This window comes from Rasamsonia emersonii (assembly GCF_000968595.1).
Source record: "Rasamsonia emersonii CBS 393.64 chromosome Unknown ctg1118621760291, whole genome shotgun sequence".
NCBI classification, from domain to species: Eukaryota; Fungi; Ascomycota; class Eurotiomycetes; order Eurotiales; family Trichocomaceae; genus Rasamsonia; species Rasamsonia emersonii.
This window is the reverse complement of record NW_013563101.1, coordinates 27,266-42,610: the sequence shown is the minus strand read 5'-3', so window position 1 is coordinate 42,610 and position 15,345 is coordinate 27,266. Positions and strand designations below refer to the sequence as shown.

Sequence of the window (15,345 nt, the reverse complement as noted above, 5' to 3'; positions counted from 1 at the left end):
GCCGGGCTGCCTCTGGGGTCTCTGTCGCGCGCTCGACAATGCTCGACCCGCTGTCCCGGGCCTCATTCGCTAGCCGCTTTGGGCGGGCTCGCTATCGACTGACCTCGGCCTCGACATCCAAGAGATCTACTCCAGTGCAGTCTGCTGCTCTATTGGGGCCTCGTAGAACTGATTATCTCGAGCCTGCGTCTTCACATGACATCGCATCTCCCGCTTGGGGTCTGAAGACCAATAGTCGCTCCCCTCTCCGTGTCCCTCTTTGCGGGATTCATCTATTGGTCATTGGGCTTCGACGACCAATAGGTGTCTCTTTATATCTCTTTCTTCCCTTACCACTCTGTCTGAGTCTTGGTTAAGTATTCTCTTCCATTTTTCCTCTTCCATATTTATCCAACCAAATCAAATCCTTCAACCATGGATACCCTATTGTAAGCCTGACCCGTGCCCGTTTTGTCCCGCAAGGCACCATTAGACGTGATAAGATCGCAGTCGACACAATCGAACAGCTTCTGACTCCCATCAGGACTGCAGATGTCGTCGCCAACTCTCCTCGATTTCGGCGAAAGTCGAGTACTTTCGTCGACGCCATCCATGACCTTCCCGAGAAAATTGAGATGGCACCGGCGCAGCTGTACAGCACAGAATCTGGCCGACTTTTCCATTCCGGCCGTATCGTCATTATTACTGTAGGCCTGCCAGCAAGGGGTAAAACGTTCGTGAGGCTTATCAGCGATATACGTTGGGCGCCGTCCACTGACGTCCTTTTGAAGGCACATATCCGTTGCCCTGGCACGCTATCTCCGATGGTCGGTGTCAATCGTTTCACCATCTCGTCTGTTTGATGCCGGTCTTTCCCGTGACCTTGGACTCATTGCATTCTAGGTTGGGCGTGAAAACGCGAATCTTCCACTTGGGTGATTATAGACGTGCCACCATTGGGCCTGGACAGGAGATGCCTGAAGATTACTTTTTCGTCAACGGTGCGTGAATTGCCAAGTACTCGACTTCCTATAAACGCGGGTTCCGTGAGTTCAGTTTGATGGTGGGTAGAATGCTAAAATGTCGAACTAATGCAGCGTCCGCCTCTTCGGTGCTCTTGAGACAGAAGATCGTCAAGAAGTGCCGGGAGGACATTTATCATTTCCTGAATCACGAAAATGGTCAAATAGCAATTTACGATGCAGTCAACCCGCTCGCCGCTGGTCGCCGCTCACTTGCGAAAGAGTTTGCAAAACATGACATTGAGGTATGCAGAACGCCTTCCTTCCTGCCTTATACTGGCGCTGATATGCTTCGAAGACTCTCTTTATCGAGTCTATGTGTGATGACCCCCGTATAATAGAGGAGAATGTGCGGAGGGTCAAGATTTCTTCTCCTGATGTGAGTCTCTCCCCTGCGCCTTCTGTACTCTGCCCTATCTAATGGTCCATAAGTACGTGGGTTGGAATTCCGATGATGCTGTCAAGCACTATCTGGGTCGAATATCTGCCCGGATACCTCACTTCGAGACGATGGAAGAGAAGGACCTCAATTGGATCAAGGTCAGTGCTCGGCCTGTTCTATTTGGCCTGTTTATAGATCCAGCACTGACTTGGAATGCAGATGATAAATGCTGGAGAAAGGCTGATAGTCAACAACTGCAGTTTTGGTTATCTTTCCCATCGTATTGTCTTCTACCTTCTCAACCTTCATATCAAATCGAGGCACACATATTTCGCTAGGGTAGGCAGAGCTTATTCTTTTTTTTTTCGCGAGGTAGCCTTCTCGAACGCTTCTGACGTAGGATTGTTTAGGCTGGCGTCTCAGTTGATGCCAACTCGTATAAGGCGGATTCCTCTTTATCAGAACAGGGAGAAGACTACGCAAGGAAGATGACAGAACGACTTCTCCAACATAGGGAGTCTGAAAGGCAAGAAATGATCGAGCAAGGCGTTTCGGATGCTGAATTGAAACCTTTGACTGTCTGGACATCCACGCGGCGAAGGACGGTGGAGACTGCTAAGTTCTTCCATGAGAAGGGCTACAAAGTCCGGCAGAGATCCCAAATGAGCCAGTTGAACCCTGGCGTGTGTGAGAACATGACAGAAGAACAGATCAGAGCAGAGTATCCGGATGAGGTCGCCAAGCACGAAAAGGATCCGTATCATCATCGGTATCCTCGTGCGGAAGTATGTTTACAACTGCAGGCTGATATGGCGGGAGAGAAAACAGCTAACGTTGTATAGTCTTATCACGATCTTGCTGTTCGATTGGAGCCGATCATTCTCGAACTGGAGCGCGAGCAGAATGATCTCCTGATCATTGCTCATGAGAGTGTTCTTCGAGTTTTATATGGTTATCTCATGGCTTGCAACGCCGCAGATATTCCGTTCTTGCAATTCCCTCGAAACGAGATCATCGAAGTGCGTTTACATTTGGACCTTTAGTCTTTACTTCACAGGTACTAATGACTGTGTGCAGATCATCCCGGCCAGTTACCAGAACATAGCCAAGAGAATCAAGATTCCAGACCTTCCTGAGGAGATTATCCCTCCCTCTCCAGAGGATATCAAGTTGCCAGTGCCCCCTAGTGGACATGCTTCACCCATGCCAGGCGGTCTAGGAAGCCCACAGGGAGGTCTGGGAACACCACAAAGCGGATATCGATCGCCTGGGGAAACCGAAAGGCTCACTCAACAACATGTCGAAGACGTTGTTTGATCCTGGCTGTTTGAAGAGTTCTTATATCTGCTGACTTAACGGTAATTGGGTGCTTGGAGCGGGTTTGCGGTCATCATGATTCTGGCTGTTTCCCTTCCAGAGATAAGAATAGATCGTCCATAGCAGAATACGTGTCACAACTTGTTAACCTCCATGGAGCGTGGAGACGAAAAGAATATTATCGCCAGATTGTATCTCATAAGCCTCCTCTCCTTCCAGTTCCCAATCGGCATCGTTGATGAGCACGAGAATCCCTGGTCGCCTGAAGCAGCAATTAGCCATCACTTTGGGTTATCTGCAAAATATCGTCACCGGACCGCGTACACATGGCCATCCAACACGAACAGCTCCTTCCGTTGATCTTCCATCACATTATCAACAAGATATTGTATTAAGTAGGCAATATTAGGTCGCGTCCCGTCGTCCAGCTTGGAAGGGATCGAGATGTTATGCTTGCGCTTGTTCGAAAAGAGCATTTCTAACCCTCCTCTAATGTGGGGAACAATTAGCTAGGGCCTCAATCAACCCACAGAAGATGGCTTGGGGAGTCAAACGTAAACTCAACAACGAAGGAAATATTCTCCTCCGTCCCACCGGAGGATTTATCTTCAAGCGTAGACGCCATCGTCGTGCTGTTAAGGAGACGCAGTAAACCAGACCTGTGGTGCAGCGGGGGTTGCTTTGCGGGAAGAAATTCGGAGTTCTGCTTATCGATAAGCTTAATTAAATTTCTGGGCACTGGATTCATCGCCATCCCACTTCAACGGTAACGGCAGCTTCTAGTGAGCACGAACTGCCACGCTCGCAACCCTTGACGCGATAACCAGCTTATAGAGCCGGTACCGCCAGTATCCATGGTGTCTATCACGACAGAGTACATCAGCGTCGGCGGGAATCGGCATCCAGCCGCTGCCGATTGGGATCGCCAGTCCGGTGTCCTTGCATTTGGTGCAGATAACAATGTAGCATTATGGGTTCCTACGGTGCGTTTTCGGAAAGATACTTGTCTGACTCAAAATGCGCAACTAGTGCTGATATTTCAATCAGGATGAGTCGAAGCGTGGAGTATACTCGCTGCTTGTGGGGCACCGCGACAAGGTCAGCGCTGTTCGATTTTGCACGTTACCTGCGAACAATACGAAACTCCTCCTCACTGGTTCAGTGGACCGAACAATTCGCGTATGGCAGTCAGATGAACAGACTTCGCGTCACTATACTTGTGTTTGCGAGCTCGAAGGCCATGAAGGCACCGTCAATGCGATTGCGGCGGCAGACGGCTCGGACATTGTCGCTTCGGGGGCAGCAGACGGAACAGTCAGAATATGGAGGCTCAATTACCAGGAGGGGACGATCAGAGGACAATTTCTGAAGACAATACAGATGAAGCCACGATATTTTCCCCTGACATTGGCCCTCCAACTTCTCGACAAGGAGAATCCGGCGAAACCGATGATGCTGGCTGTCGCCGGAACGACGAATATAGTACAAATCTATGTTGCGCAGACTACAATAAGTGAGCCTGAATTCTTCCTTGGTGCGAAACTTTCTGGTCATGAAGCTTGGGTGAGATCCCTTGCTTTGACCGAAGATAAGCAGGGCCCAGCAGGGGACCTTCTACTGGCCTCGGCAAGCCAGGACAAATATATTCGGCTCTGGCGGATACACCGTGGCGAATCAGCGCCAGTTGTCCCAAAGGATGAAGATGACTCTGTTCTTGGAAATTACGAACCTACTTTATCCAACAAAGCACATATGTTTGAGGCCTCTGGATCAAAATATTCTACTACGTTTGAAGCTTTACTCCTTGGGCACGAAGATTGGATTTATACGGCAGCATGGAATCCTAACCCGGATCGGATGCAGCTCCTTTCCTCTTCTGCAGATAATTCGTTAACAATATGGGAGCCCGACCCAGTATCGGGAGTATGGGTTTCCACAGAGAGAATGGGAGAGATCAGTTCGCAGAAGGGCTCGACTACTGCGACAGGAAGTACTGGAGGCTTCTGGATTGGTCTCTGGTCGCCAGATGGAAAAGAGGTCGTCAGTCTCGCTCGAACGGGGAGCTGGAGAGTATGGAAGTATGACGAGGATTCTGATATATGGGTGCAGCAAATTGGTGTGAGTGGCCACGTTCGGTCGGTCAATGATATCCAGTGGGAAGCAAGCGGACGATATCTCTTGTCCACCAGCTCAGACCAGACCACCCGACTCTACGCGAAGTGGATGCATGAGGGGTTTGCGTCATGGCATGAGTTCTCGAGGCCGCAGATTCACGGTTACGATTTGAACTGTATAGATTCTCTTGGACCTGCACGCTTTGTCTCCGGAGCTGATGAGAAGCTCTTGCGTGTTTTCAACGAACCTAAGCCGATAGCTCAGCTGTTAGAGAATCTTTGTGGAATCCAGCAACCAGGTCAAGATGAAATGCCTGAAACCGCGAATATTCCAGTGCTAGGTCTTTCGAACAAAGCCGTCGGAGAGGATGTTGCCTTGGGAGATGATGCTCTGGATGGATTGGCCGGCGATCAAGCAGAACCCGCCCCGGTGATCTCTCTGGATTTCAACCATCCTCCTCTCGAGGACCACCTTGCTCGGTACACCTTATGGCCTGAGCACGAGAAGTTGTATGGCCATGGCTATGAGATATCCGCAGTTGCAGTCACCCACGATCGGTCGCTGATTGCTACTGCATGTAAAGCGAGCTCGATAGATCATGCTGTGATACGACTATACGACACGACAGACTGGCATGAAATCAAGCCCTCGCTGACAGCGCATTCTCTAACTATCACTGATCTTTGCTTTTCTGCAGACGACCGCTATCTGCTCAGTGTAGGGCGTGACCGTCAATGGGCAGTGTTTAGGAGAAGTGAAGATGACCCGTCGAATTTCTCCCTTCTTACATCGAATCCAAAGGGTCACTCGAGAATGATCCTGGGCGCTGCCTGGGCGCCCGTCTCCCATCCTTTGACATTTGCAACTGCGGGTAGAGACAAATCCGTGAAGCTGTGGCAGATGACGGACGAAACGTTTGAATGCAGATCAGTGATTGCACTGAAGAGTGCTGTAACTGCTATTTCGTTTCTCCCGACGAGTCAAGACGGCATCTTCTATCTGGCTGCTGGCGAAGACACCGGTGACATTTCCATCCACAAAATTACGGGCGACAATCTTGAAACACATGAACTGCTGTCGGTTGACAAGCTCATATGTCCTTCGAAAGCAGTAACACAACTTTCTTGGCGCCCTAGTGCCGACGGGACAATAAAGACTGCTCATGCAGATCGACACGAGCCTGATCTGCTCGCTGTCGCGGGTGAGGATTCCTCTGTCCGTATATATGCTGTTACGAATCTCACAACATAGACTGTTGATTTACGCAGTCTATACGTATGGAATGTACCTACAAAAAGTATTATTTGTCCTGAATTCAAATGTTTTCCGGTCCACAGGAACTGTAATTCTTCGTCAAAGTCGAGAATCAATTCTTCCCACAAAACGCCATATTATGGTACTCAATCCATCTTCCAACAAGTCTATGGCGTTGAAGCCTCCTGGGAGGTTAAGCATTCCCAGTGTGTATTTATGCATCTGAGCCCCTATCCTGACTCCGATATGCAAGGAGTTGAAACGTCACGAATCCATAACGCTGTCGTTGAGAAACCTCTAGATTGTGAAATCCCAAAGAGCCTCCCTAAATTCTCGTTCCCCGTCACGTATGAATTTAATTTTGTTTCTGTATCCTCACTGCTGATATCGCAGAGTGAGTCCAAATCCATCAGGACATTTTCTCTAGCCCATAGCCCCCTTTCCCCTCGTGGGATTCGTACGTCTTCTCCTGCCCTGGTCGTCTGTTCCTCGGTCCGCGTTCTTTCAGGTCTTCCTTGAGCCACTGCAGGACGAGGTCACCCAGCAGGCTATTTTCAGGGGATCGTTGAGGGACTAGCTCGTTGAATTTCTCCATTGGTCCCCACTGTTTCACCCGGCCCAGATGCAGATGCACCAGATGCGTCGGCCACTGCGCCAGATTGTCCAGAATGTGGGTTGCGTAGACAATCGTGCAGGATCGTGTCTCTGTCTCGCGCTTGAGGAAGGCCAGGAAGTTGCTCCGCGACAACAGGTCAAGGTCCACGGTGATCTCGTCGAGGAGGAGCACATCCCAGGGCCGGAGCAGGCCCATGGCTAGCTGGACGCGCCTTCGCTCGCCGTCCGACACGGCATGCATCCGCCACCCAAGGTCGATGTCAAGAATCTCGACGAGCTCATCTCGCCGCTCGGGGAAGGCGTCCCCTCCGACGGAGGAGAGCAGCGTCGGGACGTCGATGTCCGTCCGGACGATGCTGTTGAGCACCCACTCCACGCCGAGGTAGGTGACTCCTTCGAGATTCTCTTTGAAGGGATCAACTCCTGCGACCGAAATCGTGTTCGTTGGCGCCAGACGTTTCCCCGATAGAAGACGAAGCAATGTCGTCTTCCCCGCGCCGTTCGCTATATTGCAAAGTCAGTGAGCGATTCACGCCTAATCCGGAGAAAAAGCAGGGTGTACGATACCGCCAACAAGCAATGTCCGACTGCCAGGAGGAAGACTGAGAGTTACATTCTTGAGACCGGCAGATCCATCCTGAAACTGGTAGGTGAGATCCTTGACCTCAATCGTTGGCGGTGCCATATCTACGCCTGCAGTCTGCCCCGCCAGGCCCGGCGAGATGTTTGTGATGTTCGGAGTATAATATAAACAATACGAGGCGAGTTCCTCACTCTAATGGTGACTCATGAATTAGAACGCGGGGGACTTAAGGTCGTTACCGTCAGGTCATGACTAAGCTGAGAATTAGCCTGGTATGCAACATTAACAATTGAACAGGCACCCTGGTACCTAGTGCCTGGGCAGTTGTAGGTAACCTTGTGGAGAGCGGTGCGGGACGGGGCAATGAGGTCATAAACCACCGCTTATTTTTTTTCCCTTCCGCTATCGTCTTCCAACTTCTTTCTCTCGCCATGTTTCTTACCCTGCTGCGCATTAATACCAGCTGAAAAGTTCCTTCAAGGGACGGAGCAAGATGATGATCCGTGGATCCTTTGATTCGTTATGCTCAATCTCCTTCGACTTGTCTCATCGTCTCGCCCAGCAGTCATGGAACCCCTCATAACCATTGTCGGTGCCACGGGCACTGGCAAGTCCAAGGTGAGCTGCTACAAAGGCGCTTAAAATTAAACGTGTCTGACCGCTGTAGATAGCTCGCCGTGGATTTGGCGACTCGTTTCAACGGAGAGATTATCAATGGCGACGCAATGCAAATGTACCGCGGTCTACCCATCATCACGAACAAGATTCCAGTTGAGGAGAGAAATGGGATCCCGCACCACTTGATAGACTGTGTCAGCCTGGAGGACGAACCATGGCGCATTAGCAGGTTCAGGAGAGAGAGTATCCGACTCATCAAGGAGATACATTCCCGCGGAAAGCTTCCGATCCTCGTTGGCGGTACCCACTACTACACGCATTCGGTTCTATTCAACGACGTGCTTGTCGGGACAGATGAAGGAGAAGCACAGGATGCCAATCAGAATGGGAGAGATGATGCTTCGCGCAAGTCGGAGGAGTGGGCGATCCTCGATGCTCCCGTGGAGGTCATGCTGCAGAAGCTGAGGGAAGTGGACCCTGTCATGGCGGAGCGATGGCATCCCAACGAAGCGCGCAAGATCAGACGTTCTCTGGAGATTTATCTGCAGACTGGAAAGCCTGCCTCGGAGATCTATGCGCAGCAAAGGCGCCAAAAGCAGGAGGCTGGAATGAGGAATGGCGACGACCGTGACGACGTCCTTGGTCAGGCTGGCCAGATGCGATACCAGACGCTGCTTTTCTGGACGCACGCAGAAAAAGAAAAGCTTCACAATCGCCTTGATGCACGGGTAGATACGATGGTTGAACAAGGCTTGGTCGCGGAGGCGCAGAGAATGTCAGATTACCTGAAGGAAAAAGAATCGCAGGGCGTGACTGTCGACCCGACAAGAGGCGTTTGGATTTCAATTGGGTTTAAAGAGCTGGAACCATACTTCGCGGCATTGCGCGCAGGACACTCCAGTGAAGAGGAACTAGAGGCCCTCAAGCAGTCATGCATAGAGTCCGTCAAGACGTCCACTCGGCAGTATTCGGTCCAGCAGATCAAATGGATTCGAAACAAGCTGTGGAGTGCTCTTGCTGACGCTAATTCGCTTCACCGTCTTTACATACTCGATACCAGCAATGTCGATGACTGGGATAGATGTGTGACCGAGCCCTCCGAACGGGTTGTGCATGCCTTTCTGAGCAACGAGCGGTGTCCGGACCCGAAGTCGCTTTCGGTGCTGGCCAAGGAGACGCTCGAGGCTAGGGAAAAGGATCACCAGAAGAAGCTGGCAGCCGCGTCGGCAGACGGCCCTTCTGTCGTTATGAAACAGATGACCTGCGATCTATGCAAAAAGACTATGCTGGGCCAGGAACAGTGGGAGATCCACGTCCGCGGATCTGGTCACAGACGTGCTCTGAAAGCTGCCGCCAAAAGAGCCCAGCGAGAGGAATATTTACGAAATAGAAAAGCACCCGAGGAGGGCACTGATGGGCCGAAGAAGGATGAGGAGACAACATCACCTTGAATAAGTGGGCTGGTCCTGTATATTTCATCTCGTCACTTCCACAGTCGCATCATCTATATACGATAGACAGTGATATTGCATGGATGAATCAGTATTACGGTATCTTATACAAACACTAGATAGATAGACTATCCAGAAAAAGAAAAGGCTTAGCCGAGGCGTGACAGCCTGCTGCAATAAGAATTTTCGTGTCCACAATTCTTGTTTTGGCTTCTAATACACATAACCAACCGCCCATTCTTCGGGTTGTATGTAAATACATGCTGTGCACGATGCACATACCTCTTTCCAATCCAATCTGCGTCTGGATATCAGTTCAGGCGCAGGGGAGGGCGTTTGACAATGACTTATTATACTCTGTCCTTTCCTCAACGCCGGCCTGGTAGGAGTAGACATAAGACGATGAGGGGGAGACAGAAAAATAGCCGATCATCTTTCCGAAAGAGGCACTGCGACCTCTGCCTGGAAATCCAGCATGGAAAAAGTGCCATATGATGTCATGCCTCATTTCCAAAGACATTTCGTTTCGCCTTTGGCCGCGGAAGAAGGATGATGACAAGCCGCGAGGTATGACCCCCTTTTTGTTGGCCTGCCCTTTAATTGCAAGTTTAATGCTTCCAAGGTAAAATCTATGCGGCCTGGGCTTTGTAGTCATCGTAGGAAGCATGATGGAGGAGAAGGAAAACGGGCCGAATGCATGGAGTGAAGACATCAATCACTAGCATCCTAAGTGATGATTCTTCTGAAAGGAAGCAAGAAAGGCGACAAAGAAAATGAGGCGGACCCCTTCGAAACACTCATGTCTTCTGTGTCCTCCATGACGTGAAGGCCGGGGAGAGAATATCGCCATTCCCACTTTCTTCAATCTTGAAGACCTCGATAACTGACGATTTCTCTCGCTTCCGTAGTCGCCATGTGCCTTCTTGGTTCACGATCGTTTTGAGCCCTGGTTCACAAAAGTCAGTTAACCATCATGCTTGAATTATTCCACGCAATATTATATAGTTGCCTACATTCAAGAAAGGCGGCGGCAAAGTTGATGCAGACGTTGCCGTCCCAGCTCCCCTTGCCATACTTCTTGACGTTGACAGGTATACTGTGAGTTTCGAGCTCCTCTATCCGTAAAAGGATTCCTTGTTGATTCCGGAAACCGACGACGATTTTGGGAACGCCGAGCAGAAACGATTGGGCCCAGAATTTCAGCAGCTTTCGCTCGTATTTAATCATGTCTCTCTCATTGTAGATTTCGGCGGTCGTCTTCAATTCTACCCAATTGATGGGGTCTTCTTTTCTATCGGGCTTGCAGTCCCAGACTGAGACATTGTCAGGAAGAGTGTGCCATGGGTTATGCTTCCAAGTCTTCTGGACTAGGCTTCTAGGAAAAATCATCCTAACATACCTGCGTCGACCTCCCCGCCAATGACGAGTCTGACTTTTCCTATTCCAGTCCGGACAACCGAACAGTACTGAGATTTGTTGTTGACAACTTGGTCAACACGGCCTTCGATTGTCTCACGAGGCGTTGCATCCCATGTGTCGGGAAGCACAGATAGTGTTTCAAATTTGTAGCCTGTTACACATCAATATTGACTGCTTGAGGAAAAACACGGTTATTACACACCCCAATAAGCCATCAGATCCTGCGAAGGCATTCCAGGTGGCATTCTCTGGTTTCGTTGAAGCTCCTTTTGTTGGTTTTTGTACGCATTGTTTTCTTCAATAAAACTGCGAATTGCCATATGTCAGCGACAGTGCTCGGGCTGAAGCTTGCACAAATATACGTACATAGTCCCCTTTGCAAGTCAGCAACCAGAATGTGTCAGCTTGGAGCGCTTGGGGGAGCAACTCACTTGAAAATAGGTCGCATTCATCTCAAACCTGAGAACTTGTCAGCAGGCCAGGCTTGTACCGTTGTATCCCACAAGAACCGCGCGCACCCATTCATTATGTCAAATGGCGCTGTCAATATCTTGATGACCATCAATCAGTTGCGTGCGCCAAAAGCCTGGGGAGCTAGAATGCCATTGTTCGCAATTCTCCGGAGGGACTGATTTCTCTTCGCACACCTTTGTCATCATTCCTCTCCAGGTGATGATGTCTGCCTCGCATTTCGCTCCCGTATCCTTTTCCAGCGCAATGATGGTGTCCAGCAGCGCATCGAGATGCTCGTCGGCTGAGTCGTCGAGTTTCTGAAATGTGTCGAAGCCCCGGTTCAAGTCCGCAGGGAGATTGGGTGGATAGTAATAACGGAGGGAGGAGTCATCCAGCCGGAATCGATGCTCATCATCGTAGGAAAAGTACGCAATCTCCTAGACCGGTCGTCAGAAAATCTATCCGTAGGATATCTATCGCGATGTCTTACTCTTGGGCGCCGAATGGCCGCGTTAGAGCCCGCGAAGCGGTTAACGGGTTGGATGTCGAATGTATGGAAATTCATAGCTTCTTCGACCAAGGGCCATGGATGAAGAATATCACAGAGGAATCATAACCAAGTATCTATCGTGCGGAATTCGTAGAGTTTTTTTGCTGCAGCATTCACCCTTGAAAGGAGCTCCAGGTTGAATAGGGCAAGTTTAATTGGGGCGATCCACGCAGCAACACAAGCTTCCGCCTTTGTCCCCGCCGTCCCGCCTCGACGCAGTACCTCCGTATTCCATACCTTTCTTGGGACTCCCGGTTCGAGGAACTGAGCTCATTCGGACCGTGCTTTGGCACTCTCACTGCGAGCGTGACGGGATATCTGTCTCGCAGGATCGCTGTTTTGTTGTCCCGTGAACGAACCGTGCTGTGTTAGCAGATCGAGCCGCGGACATGACCTCCCGGATCGAGAAGACCATTGCTCGTCAGCAAGAAAAGTGCGTGGCGCCTCTCTATCCTGTGACGCTTCTGTGATAAATAAAACGTCTGACTGCTTCGTTTCTCCAGAATTGCCGCCGGCGCATACTACGAAGCCCACCAGCAGCTTCGCGTCATCGCTGCGCGTTACCTCAAACAGTCGGATTATGATGCCGCGGCCGAAATCTTAACGGGCGGAGCCAAAGCTCTCCTCAGAGCAGGGTCCCAGCAAGGTGCATCTGCCAGTGGTGGAGATCTCGCTATCATGTTGGTCGTGGACGTGTACAAGAAGGCCCAGTGGGAGATCAGTGACGACGATGATGCTGCGTCGAGGGCGCGGAAGAGTGAGTCTCAGCCTTTTCCTTTTGTTCGGACCTGCATTACGATGGCAATGGGAAACCAGCTGGCCATACCCAGCCTGCGATTTTTCTACTATGCCTGCTAAGTATTCTGTAGAGCGCCTTATCGAATTGTTACGCGAGTTCCCTCCGGAAGAGCCATCGCGAAAACGATTTATAAACGAGATGATTGCTTGGAGCTCGCGATTTGGTCCTACGGAGAGAGGAGATCCCGAGCTACATCACGCTGCTGGATCGGTGTACGCTGAAGGTATGTCAATACGCGGTGGATGGTAAAAGAAAAAATGAAAGATTTCCTAACAATTTGTTTTTAGAGAATGAACCATACGACGCAGAGAAGCATCTAGCATTCGGGACTACAGAATCCGCGGAGACTCTTGCGAAGATGGAATTCGAGTGGTATACGAACGATGAGTCGCACACGGCGCCTATCTACGCATCTCGCGCCGTCTTCCCCTTCCTTCTGGCCGGCAACCTGCGCAACGCCAACAAGGCGTTTCTCGTCTTCACGTCGCGGCTTTCCTCCTCGAATCCCGATCTTGTTTCGCAGGACGTCAGCAGTGCCAGTTCCGACGTTCGGGTGTACCCCTCGCTGCCGTTGCTGAACTTCATCAGCCTGCTGCTTCTCGCCATCCAGCGTGGTAGCCCCGATCTTTTCCGGGACCTGACCAAGCAATATGCGGCGCAAATCCAAGAGATCGGGATCTGGGACGACGCTTTGGCCCGGATTGGAGAGATCTACTTCGGCATTCAGGTCCCGAGACAAGGCAACCCACTGCTGGAGATGATGGGCAATATGCTGTTTGGTGGTGGCCAGGGAGGTGCTTCCAGGCCGGGAGGGTCGACTAGGGCCCCGTCAAAGAAGGTCGAAGCGCCGCCATCCAGTATGGAACTTGACTGAATGTGCTGTCTGCATTGTATATCGCTGTCGACATAATGAGACCATGCCTGTGACGCAGCGGAGTTGTAGAGATCGTTGAGTTGACACGTTAGACACGAACGTCATCTTCTACTTCGTACATCCAATTGTCTTCATCTAGAGCAGCTACTTTGTTGCGGAGACTCTGGTGTATCAGATTGAGGATCTCTGGAAGCAGTTAGATGACGCCATAATAAGAATAAGACCCAAGGGGAAGACCACGAGCGGCAGGATCACTTACCAGCTGGTTCACTGCTGAGCTGCCTGCTGCGATTCCGGTACATCATCTCCACCAGGCTTGCTTCAATTTCTTCAACACCGTAAAATTAGTTATTCGCCCTCTTAAAGCCATACGTTCCTGTTTCCATAGACGTACTTTCTTTCTCCCTCCCACCGAGCTCCGCATCTACCGCAGCAGAGCCACTATTAACGCCCGTGCTGCCCGATCCTCCGCTGGACCGTCCTCCTCCTCCTGCTCCTCCTTCTTCTACACCTTCCATTGCGCCTGCTTCGTCGCCGTCCTCGTCCAGCATCACCGGCGGCAGGACTGGGATGTCGAGTTTGTAATTCCCGTTTTGGTCTCGCGGCACAATTTCCCCGTTGTCCCTTTCAACTGGGCCTGTGGTGAGAGATGAAGATACGGTTGCTGCTGATGTAGTGGCAGACGTTCCAGCAGCTGCAGCAGCTCTAGTAGTAGGGATCTCCGACACGTGATTCCCTCCGACGGCAGCAGAAGTGGAAGCAGTAGAGGCGGCAGCAGAGGAGGACGACGCAGCGGATGCAGGCCGGCGGCTGAGATGGTGATGGAAAAGATTCCGACGGACAGAAGTCGTATTACTCGGTGCCATTGTCGTTGTTGTGGAAGTTCCGGCGTGAGAATGCGTGTTGGTGGCGTTCGTAGACACAGGAACAGCTGCGGAGGAGGCGGAGGCAGCGGTCTGTGTCGTTGTTGCCGTGGAGGTGCTGTTTACTGAAGGCGCGCGCGAATGTTGACGGTGATGGTGATGGTGGAGATATCGCGATGCCATGCTAGGATTATAATCTAAGAATGGAGAGGTTCGTATCGTACCGTATCATATCATAGGGCCGGAGGAGAAAAAGGTGGATCTAGGACACGCTGGAGAAACAAACAGAGAAAAGAAAGAGAAAGAAGAATCTTCCTGTCGACGATACTTCGAACATTGGGATGAATAGAAACGCATCTTAAATAAAGCAGTGGATTGCGTTGATTCAATTAATTGTTGGAACCTTGGAATGCTTTGGTCTTGCGAATTGACTATTACGCGATCGGGTTAGGGTGGCCGCTCGGTGCAAGGATCCAAGGTTGATCCGCACTCGACGTTGTTCTTCTATGTTATTTCCTATGAGATGCGATGTGATTTTATAGATGACGCTCGCTGCCAACGCGGCAATTGTGTCCTCCGCACTGGTCAGCACCGACATTGTCATTTCTTAATTTACCTTTTGACGTGGCCGATCTCGTGACCGGCACATGAAGGGGCGGTCCTTGACAGAAAGGTGACAGGAAGAGAAAGTACTGTACATTATTGACTTTGTACAGTACAGTACGACCATGGACCAAAGCAATAAGAGGCTGGATGATCGGGTTGCACATTGATTCGGGTATATTATCGATAAGCTGGAGTGTTAATAACGACCATTAGTTAACTTAGTTAACTAGTTAACTAACTATCGCGGCATGATGAGTCAGCTGCCAGACTTAGGGCTTAGGGCCTAGGGCCAGGGCTGGTTGCTATTCCTTGATGAATTTTTTTTCGTCTAATTCCAGCAAAGGAGAAATTAACTATCCTTGCATGTAAGAAAGGTTAGAATTTCTCTTTTGCTTGCTGAGCAGCAAATAGCCAGCATGCTGTAAGAAACTCACTCTATCAAATA

General features: G+C 50.6%; 7 protein-coding genes across 7 annotated transcripts; 4 read left to right on the top strand and 3 right to left on the bottom strand.

Moving 5' to 3' along the window:
• Positions 1 to 414: 414 nt before the first annotated feature.
• On the top strand, positions 415 to 2,700 carry T310_5517 (6-phosphofructo-2-kinase; the record flags this gene model as incomplete). The annotated part of the gene is made up of 10 exons (XM_013471624.1): positions 415 to 428; positions 524 to 832; positions 925 to 980; positions 1,077 to 1,246; positions 1,300 to 1,380; positions 1,434 to 1,541; positions 1,603 to 1,722; positions 1,794 to 2,168; positions 2,226 to 2,402; positions 2,461 to 2,700. The coding sequence occupies 10 exons, from the start codon at positions 415 to 417 to the stop codon at positions 2,698 to 2,700; spliced, it is 1,650 nt and encodes a 549-aa protein (XP_013327078.1).
• Positions 2,701 to 3,554: 854 nt separating this feature from the next.
• Positions 3,555 to 6,066, top strand: T310_5516 (RNA polymerase II Elongator subunit; the record flags this gene model as incomplete). The annotated part of the gene is made up of 2 exons (XM_013471623.1): positions 3,555 to 3,683; positions 3,748 to 6,066. 2 exons carry the CDS (start codon positions 3,555 to 3,557, stop codon positions 6,064 to 6,066), a joined length of 2,448 nt encoding a protein of 815 aa, XP_013327077.1.
• A 412-nt stretch (positions 6,067 to 6,478) lies between these two features.
• T310_5515 (ABC transporter) lies at positions 6,479 to 7,369 on the bottom strand (the record flags this gene model as incomplete). Its single annotated transcript, XM_013471622.1, has 2 exons — positions 6,479 to 7,188; positions 7,252 to 7,369. The coding sequence occupies 2 exons, from the start codon at positions 7,367 to 7,369 to the stop codon at positions 6,479 to 6,481; spliced, it is 828 nt and encodes a 275-aa protein (XP_013327076.1).
• A 465-nt stretch (positions 7,370 to 7,834) lies between these two features.
• T310_5514 (tRNA dimethylallyltransferase) lies at positions 7,835 to 9,336 on the top strand (the record flags this gene model as incomplete). Its single annotated transcript, XM_013471621.1, has 2 exons — positions 7,835 to 7,885; positions 7,939 to 9,336. The coding sequence occupies 2 exons, from the start codon at positions 7,835 to 7,837 to the stop codon at positions 9,334 to 9,336; spliced, it is 1,449 nt and encodes a 482-aa protein (XP_013327075.1).
• Positions 9,337 to 10,133: 797 nt separating this feature from the next.
• T310_5513 (uncharacterized protein) lies at positions 10,134 to 10,988 on the bottom strand (the record flags this gene model as incomplete). The annotated part of the gene is made up of 4 exons (XM_013471620.1): positions 10,134 to 10,282; positions 10,350 to 10,649; positions 10,736 to 10,906; positions 10,958 to 10,988. 4 exons carry the CDS (start codon positions 10,986 to 10,988, stop codon positions 10,134 to 10,136), a joined length of 651 nt encoding a protein of 216 aa, XP_013327074.1.
• A 1,159-nt stretch (positions 10,989 to 12,147) lies between these two features.
• Positions 12,148 to 13,431, top strand: T310_5512 (uncharacterized protein; the record flags this gene model as incomplete). The annotated part of the gene is made up of 4 exons (XM_013471619.1): positions 12,148 to 12,191; positions 12,262 to 12,515; positions 12,628 to 12,780; positions 12,845 to 13,431. The coding sequence occupies 4 exons, from the start codon at positions 12,148 to 12,150 to the stop codon at positions 13,429 to 13,431; spliced, it is 1,038 nt and encodes a 345-aa protein (XP_013327073.1).
• A 344-nt stretch (positions 13,432 to 13,775) lies between these two features.
• T310_5511 (uncharacterized protein) lies at positions 13,776 to 14,477 on the bottom strand (the record flags this gene model as incomplete). The annotated part of the gene is made up of 1 exon (XM_013471618.1): positions 13,776 to 14,477. The coding sequence occupies one exon, from the start codon at positions 14,475 to 14,477 to the stop codon at positions 13,776 to 13,778; it is 702 nt and encodes a 233-aa protein (XP_013327072.1).
• Between the last annotated feature and the right edge of the window lie 868 nt (positions 14,478 to 15,345).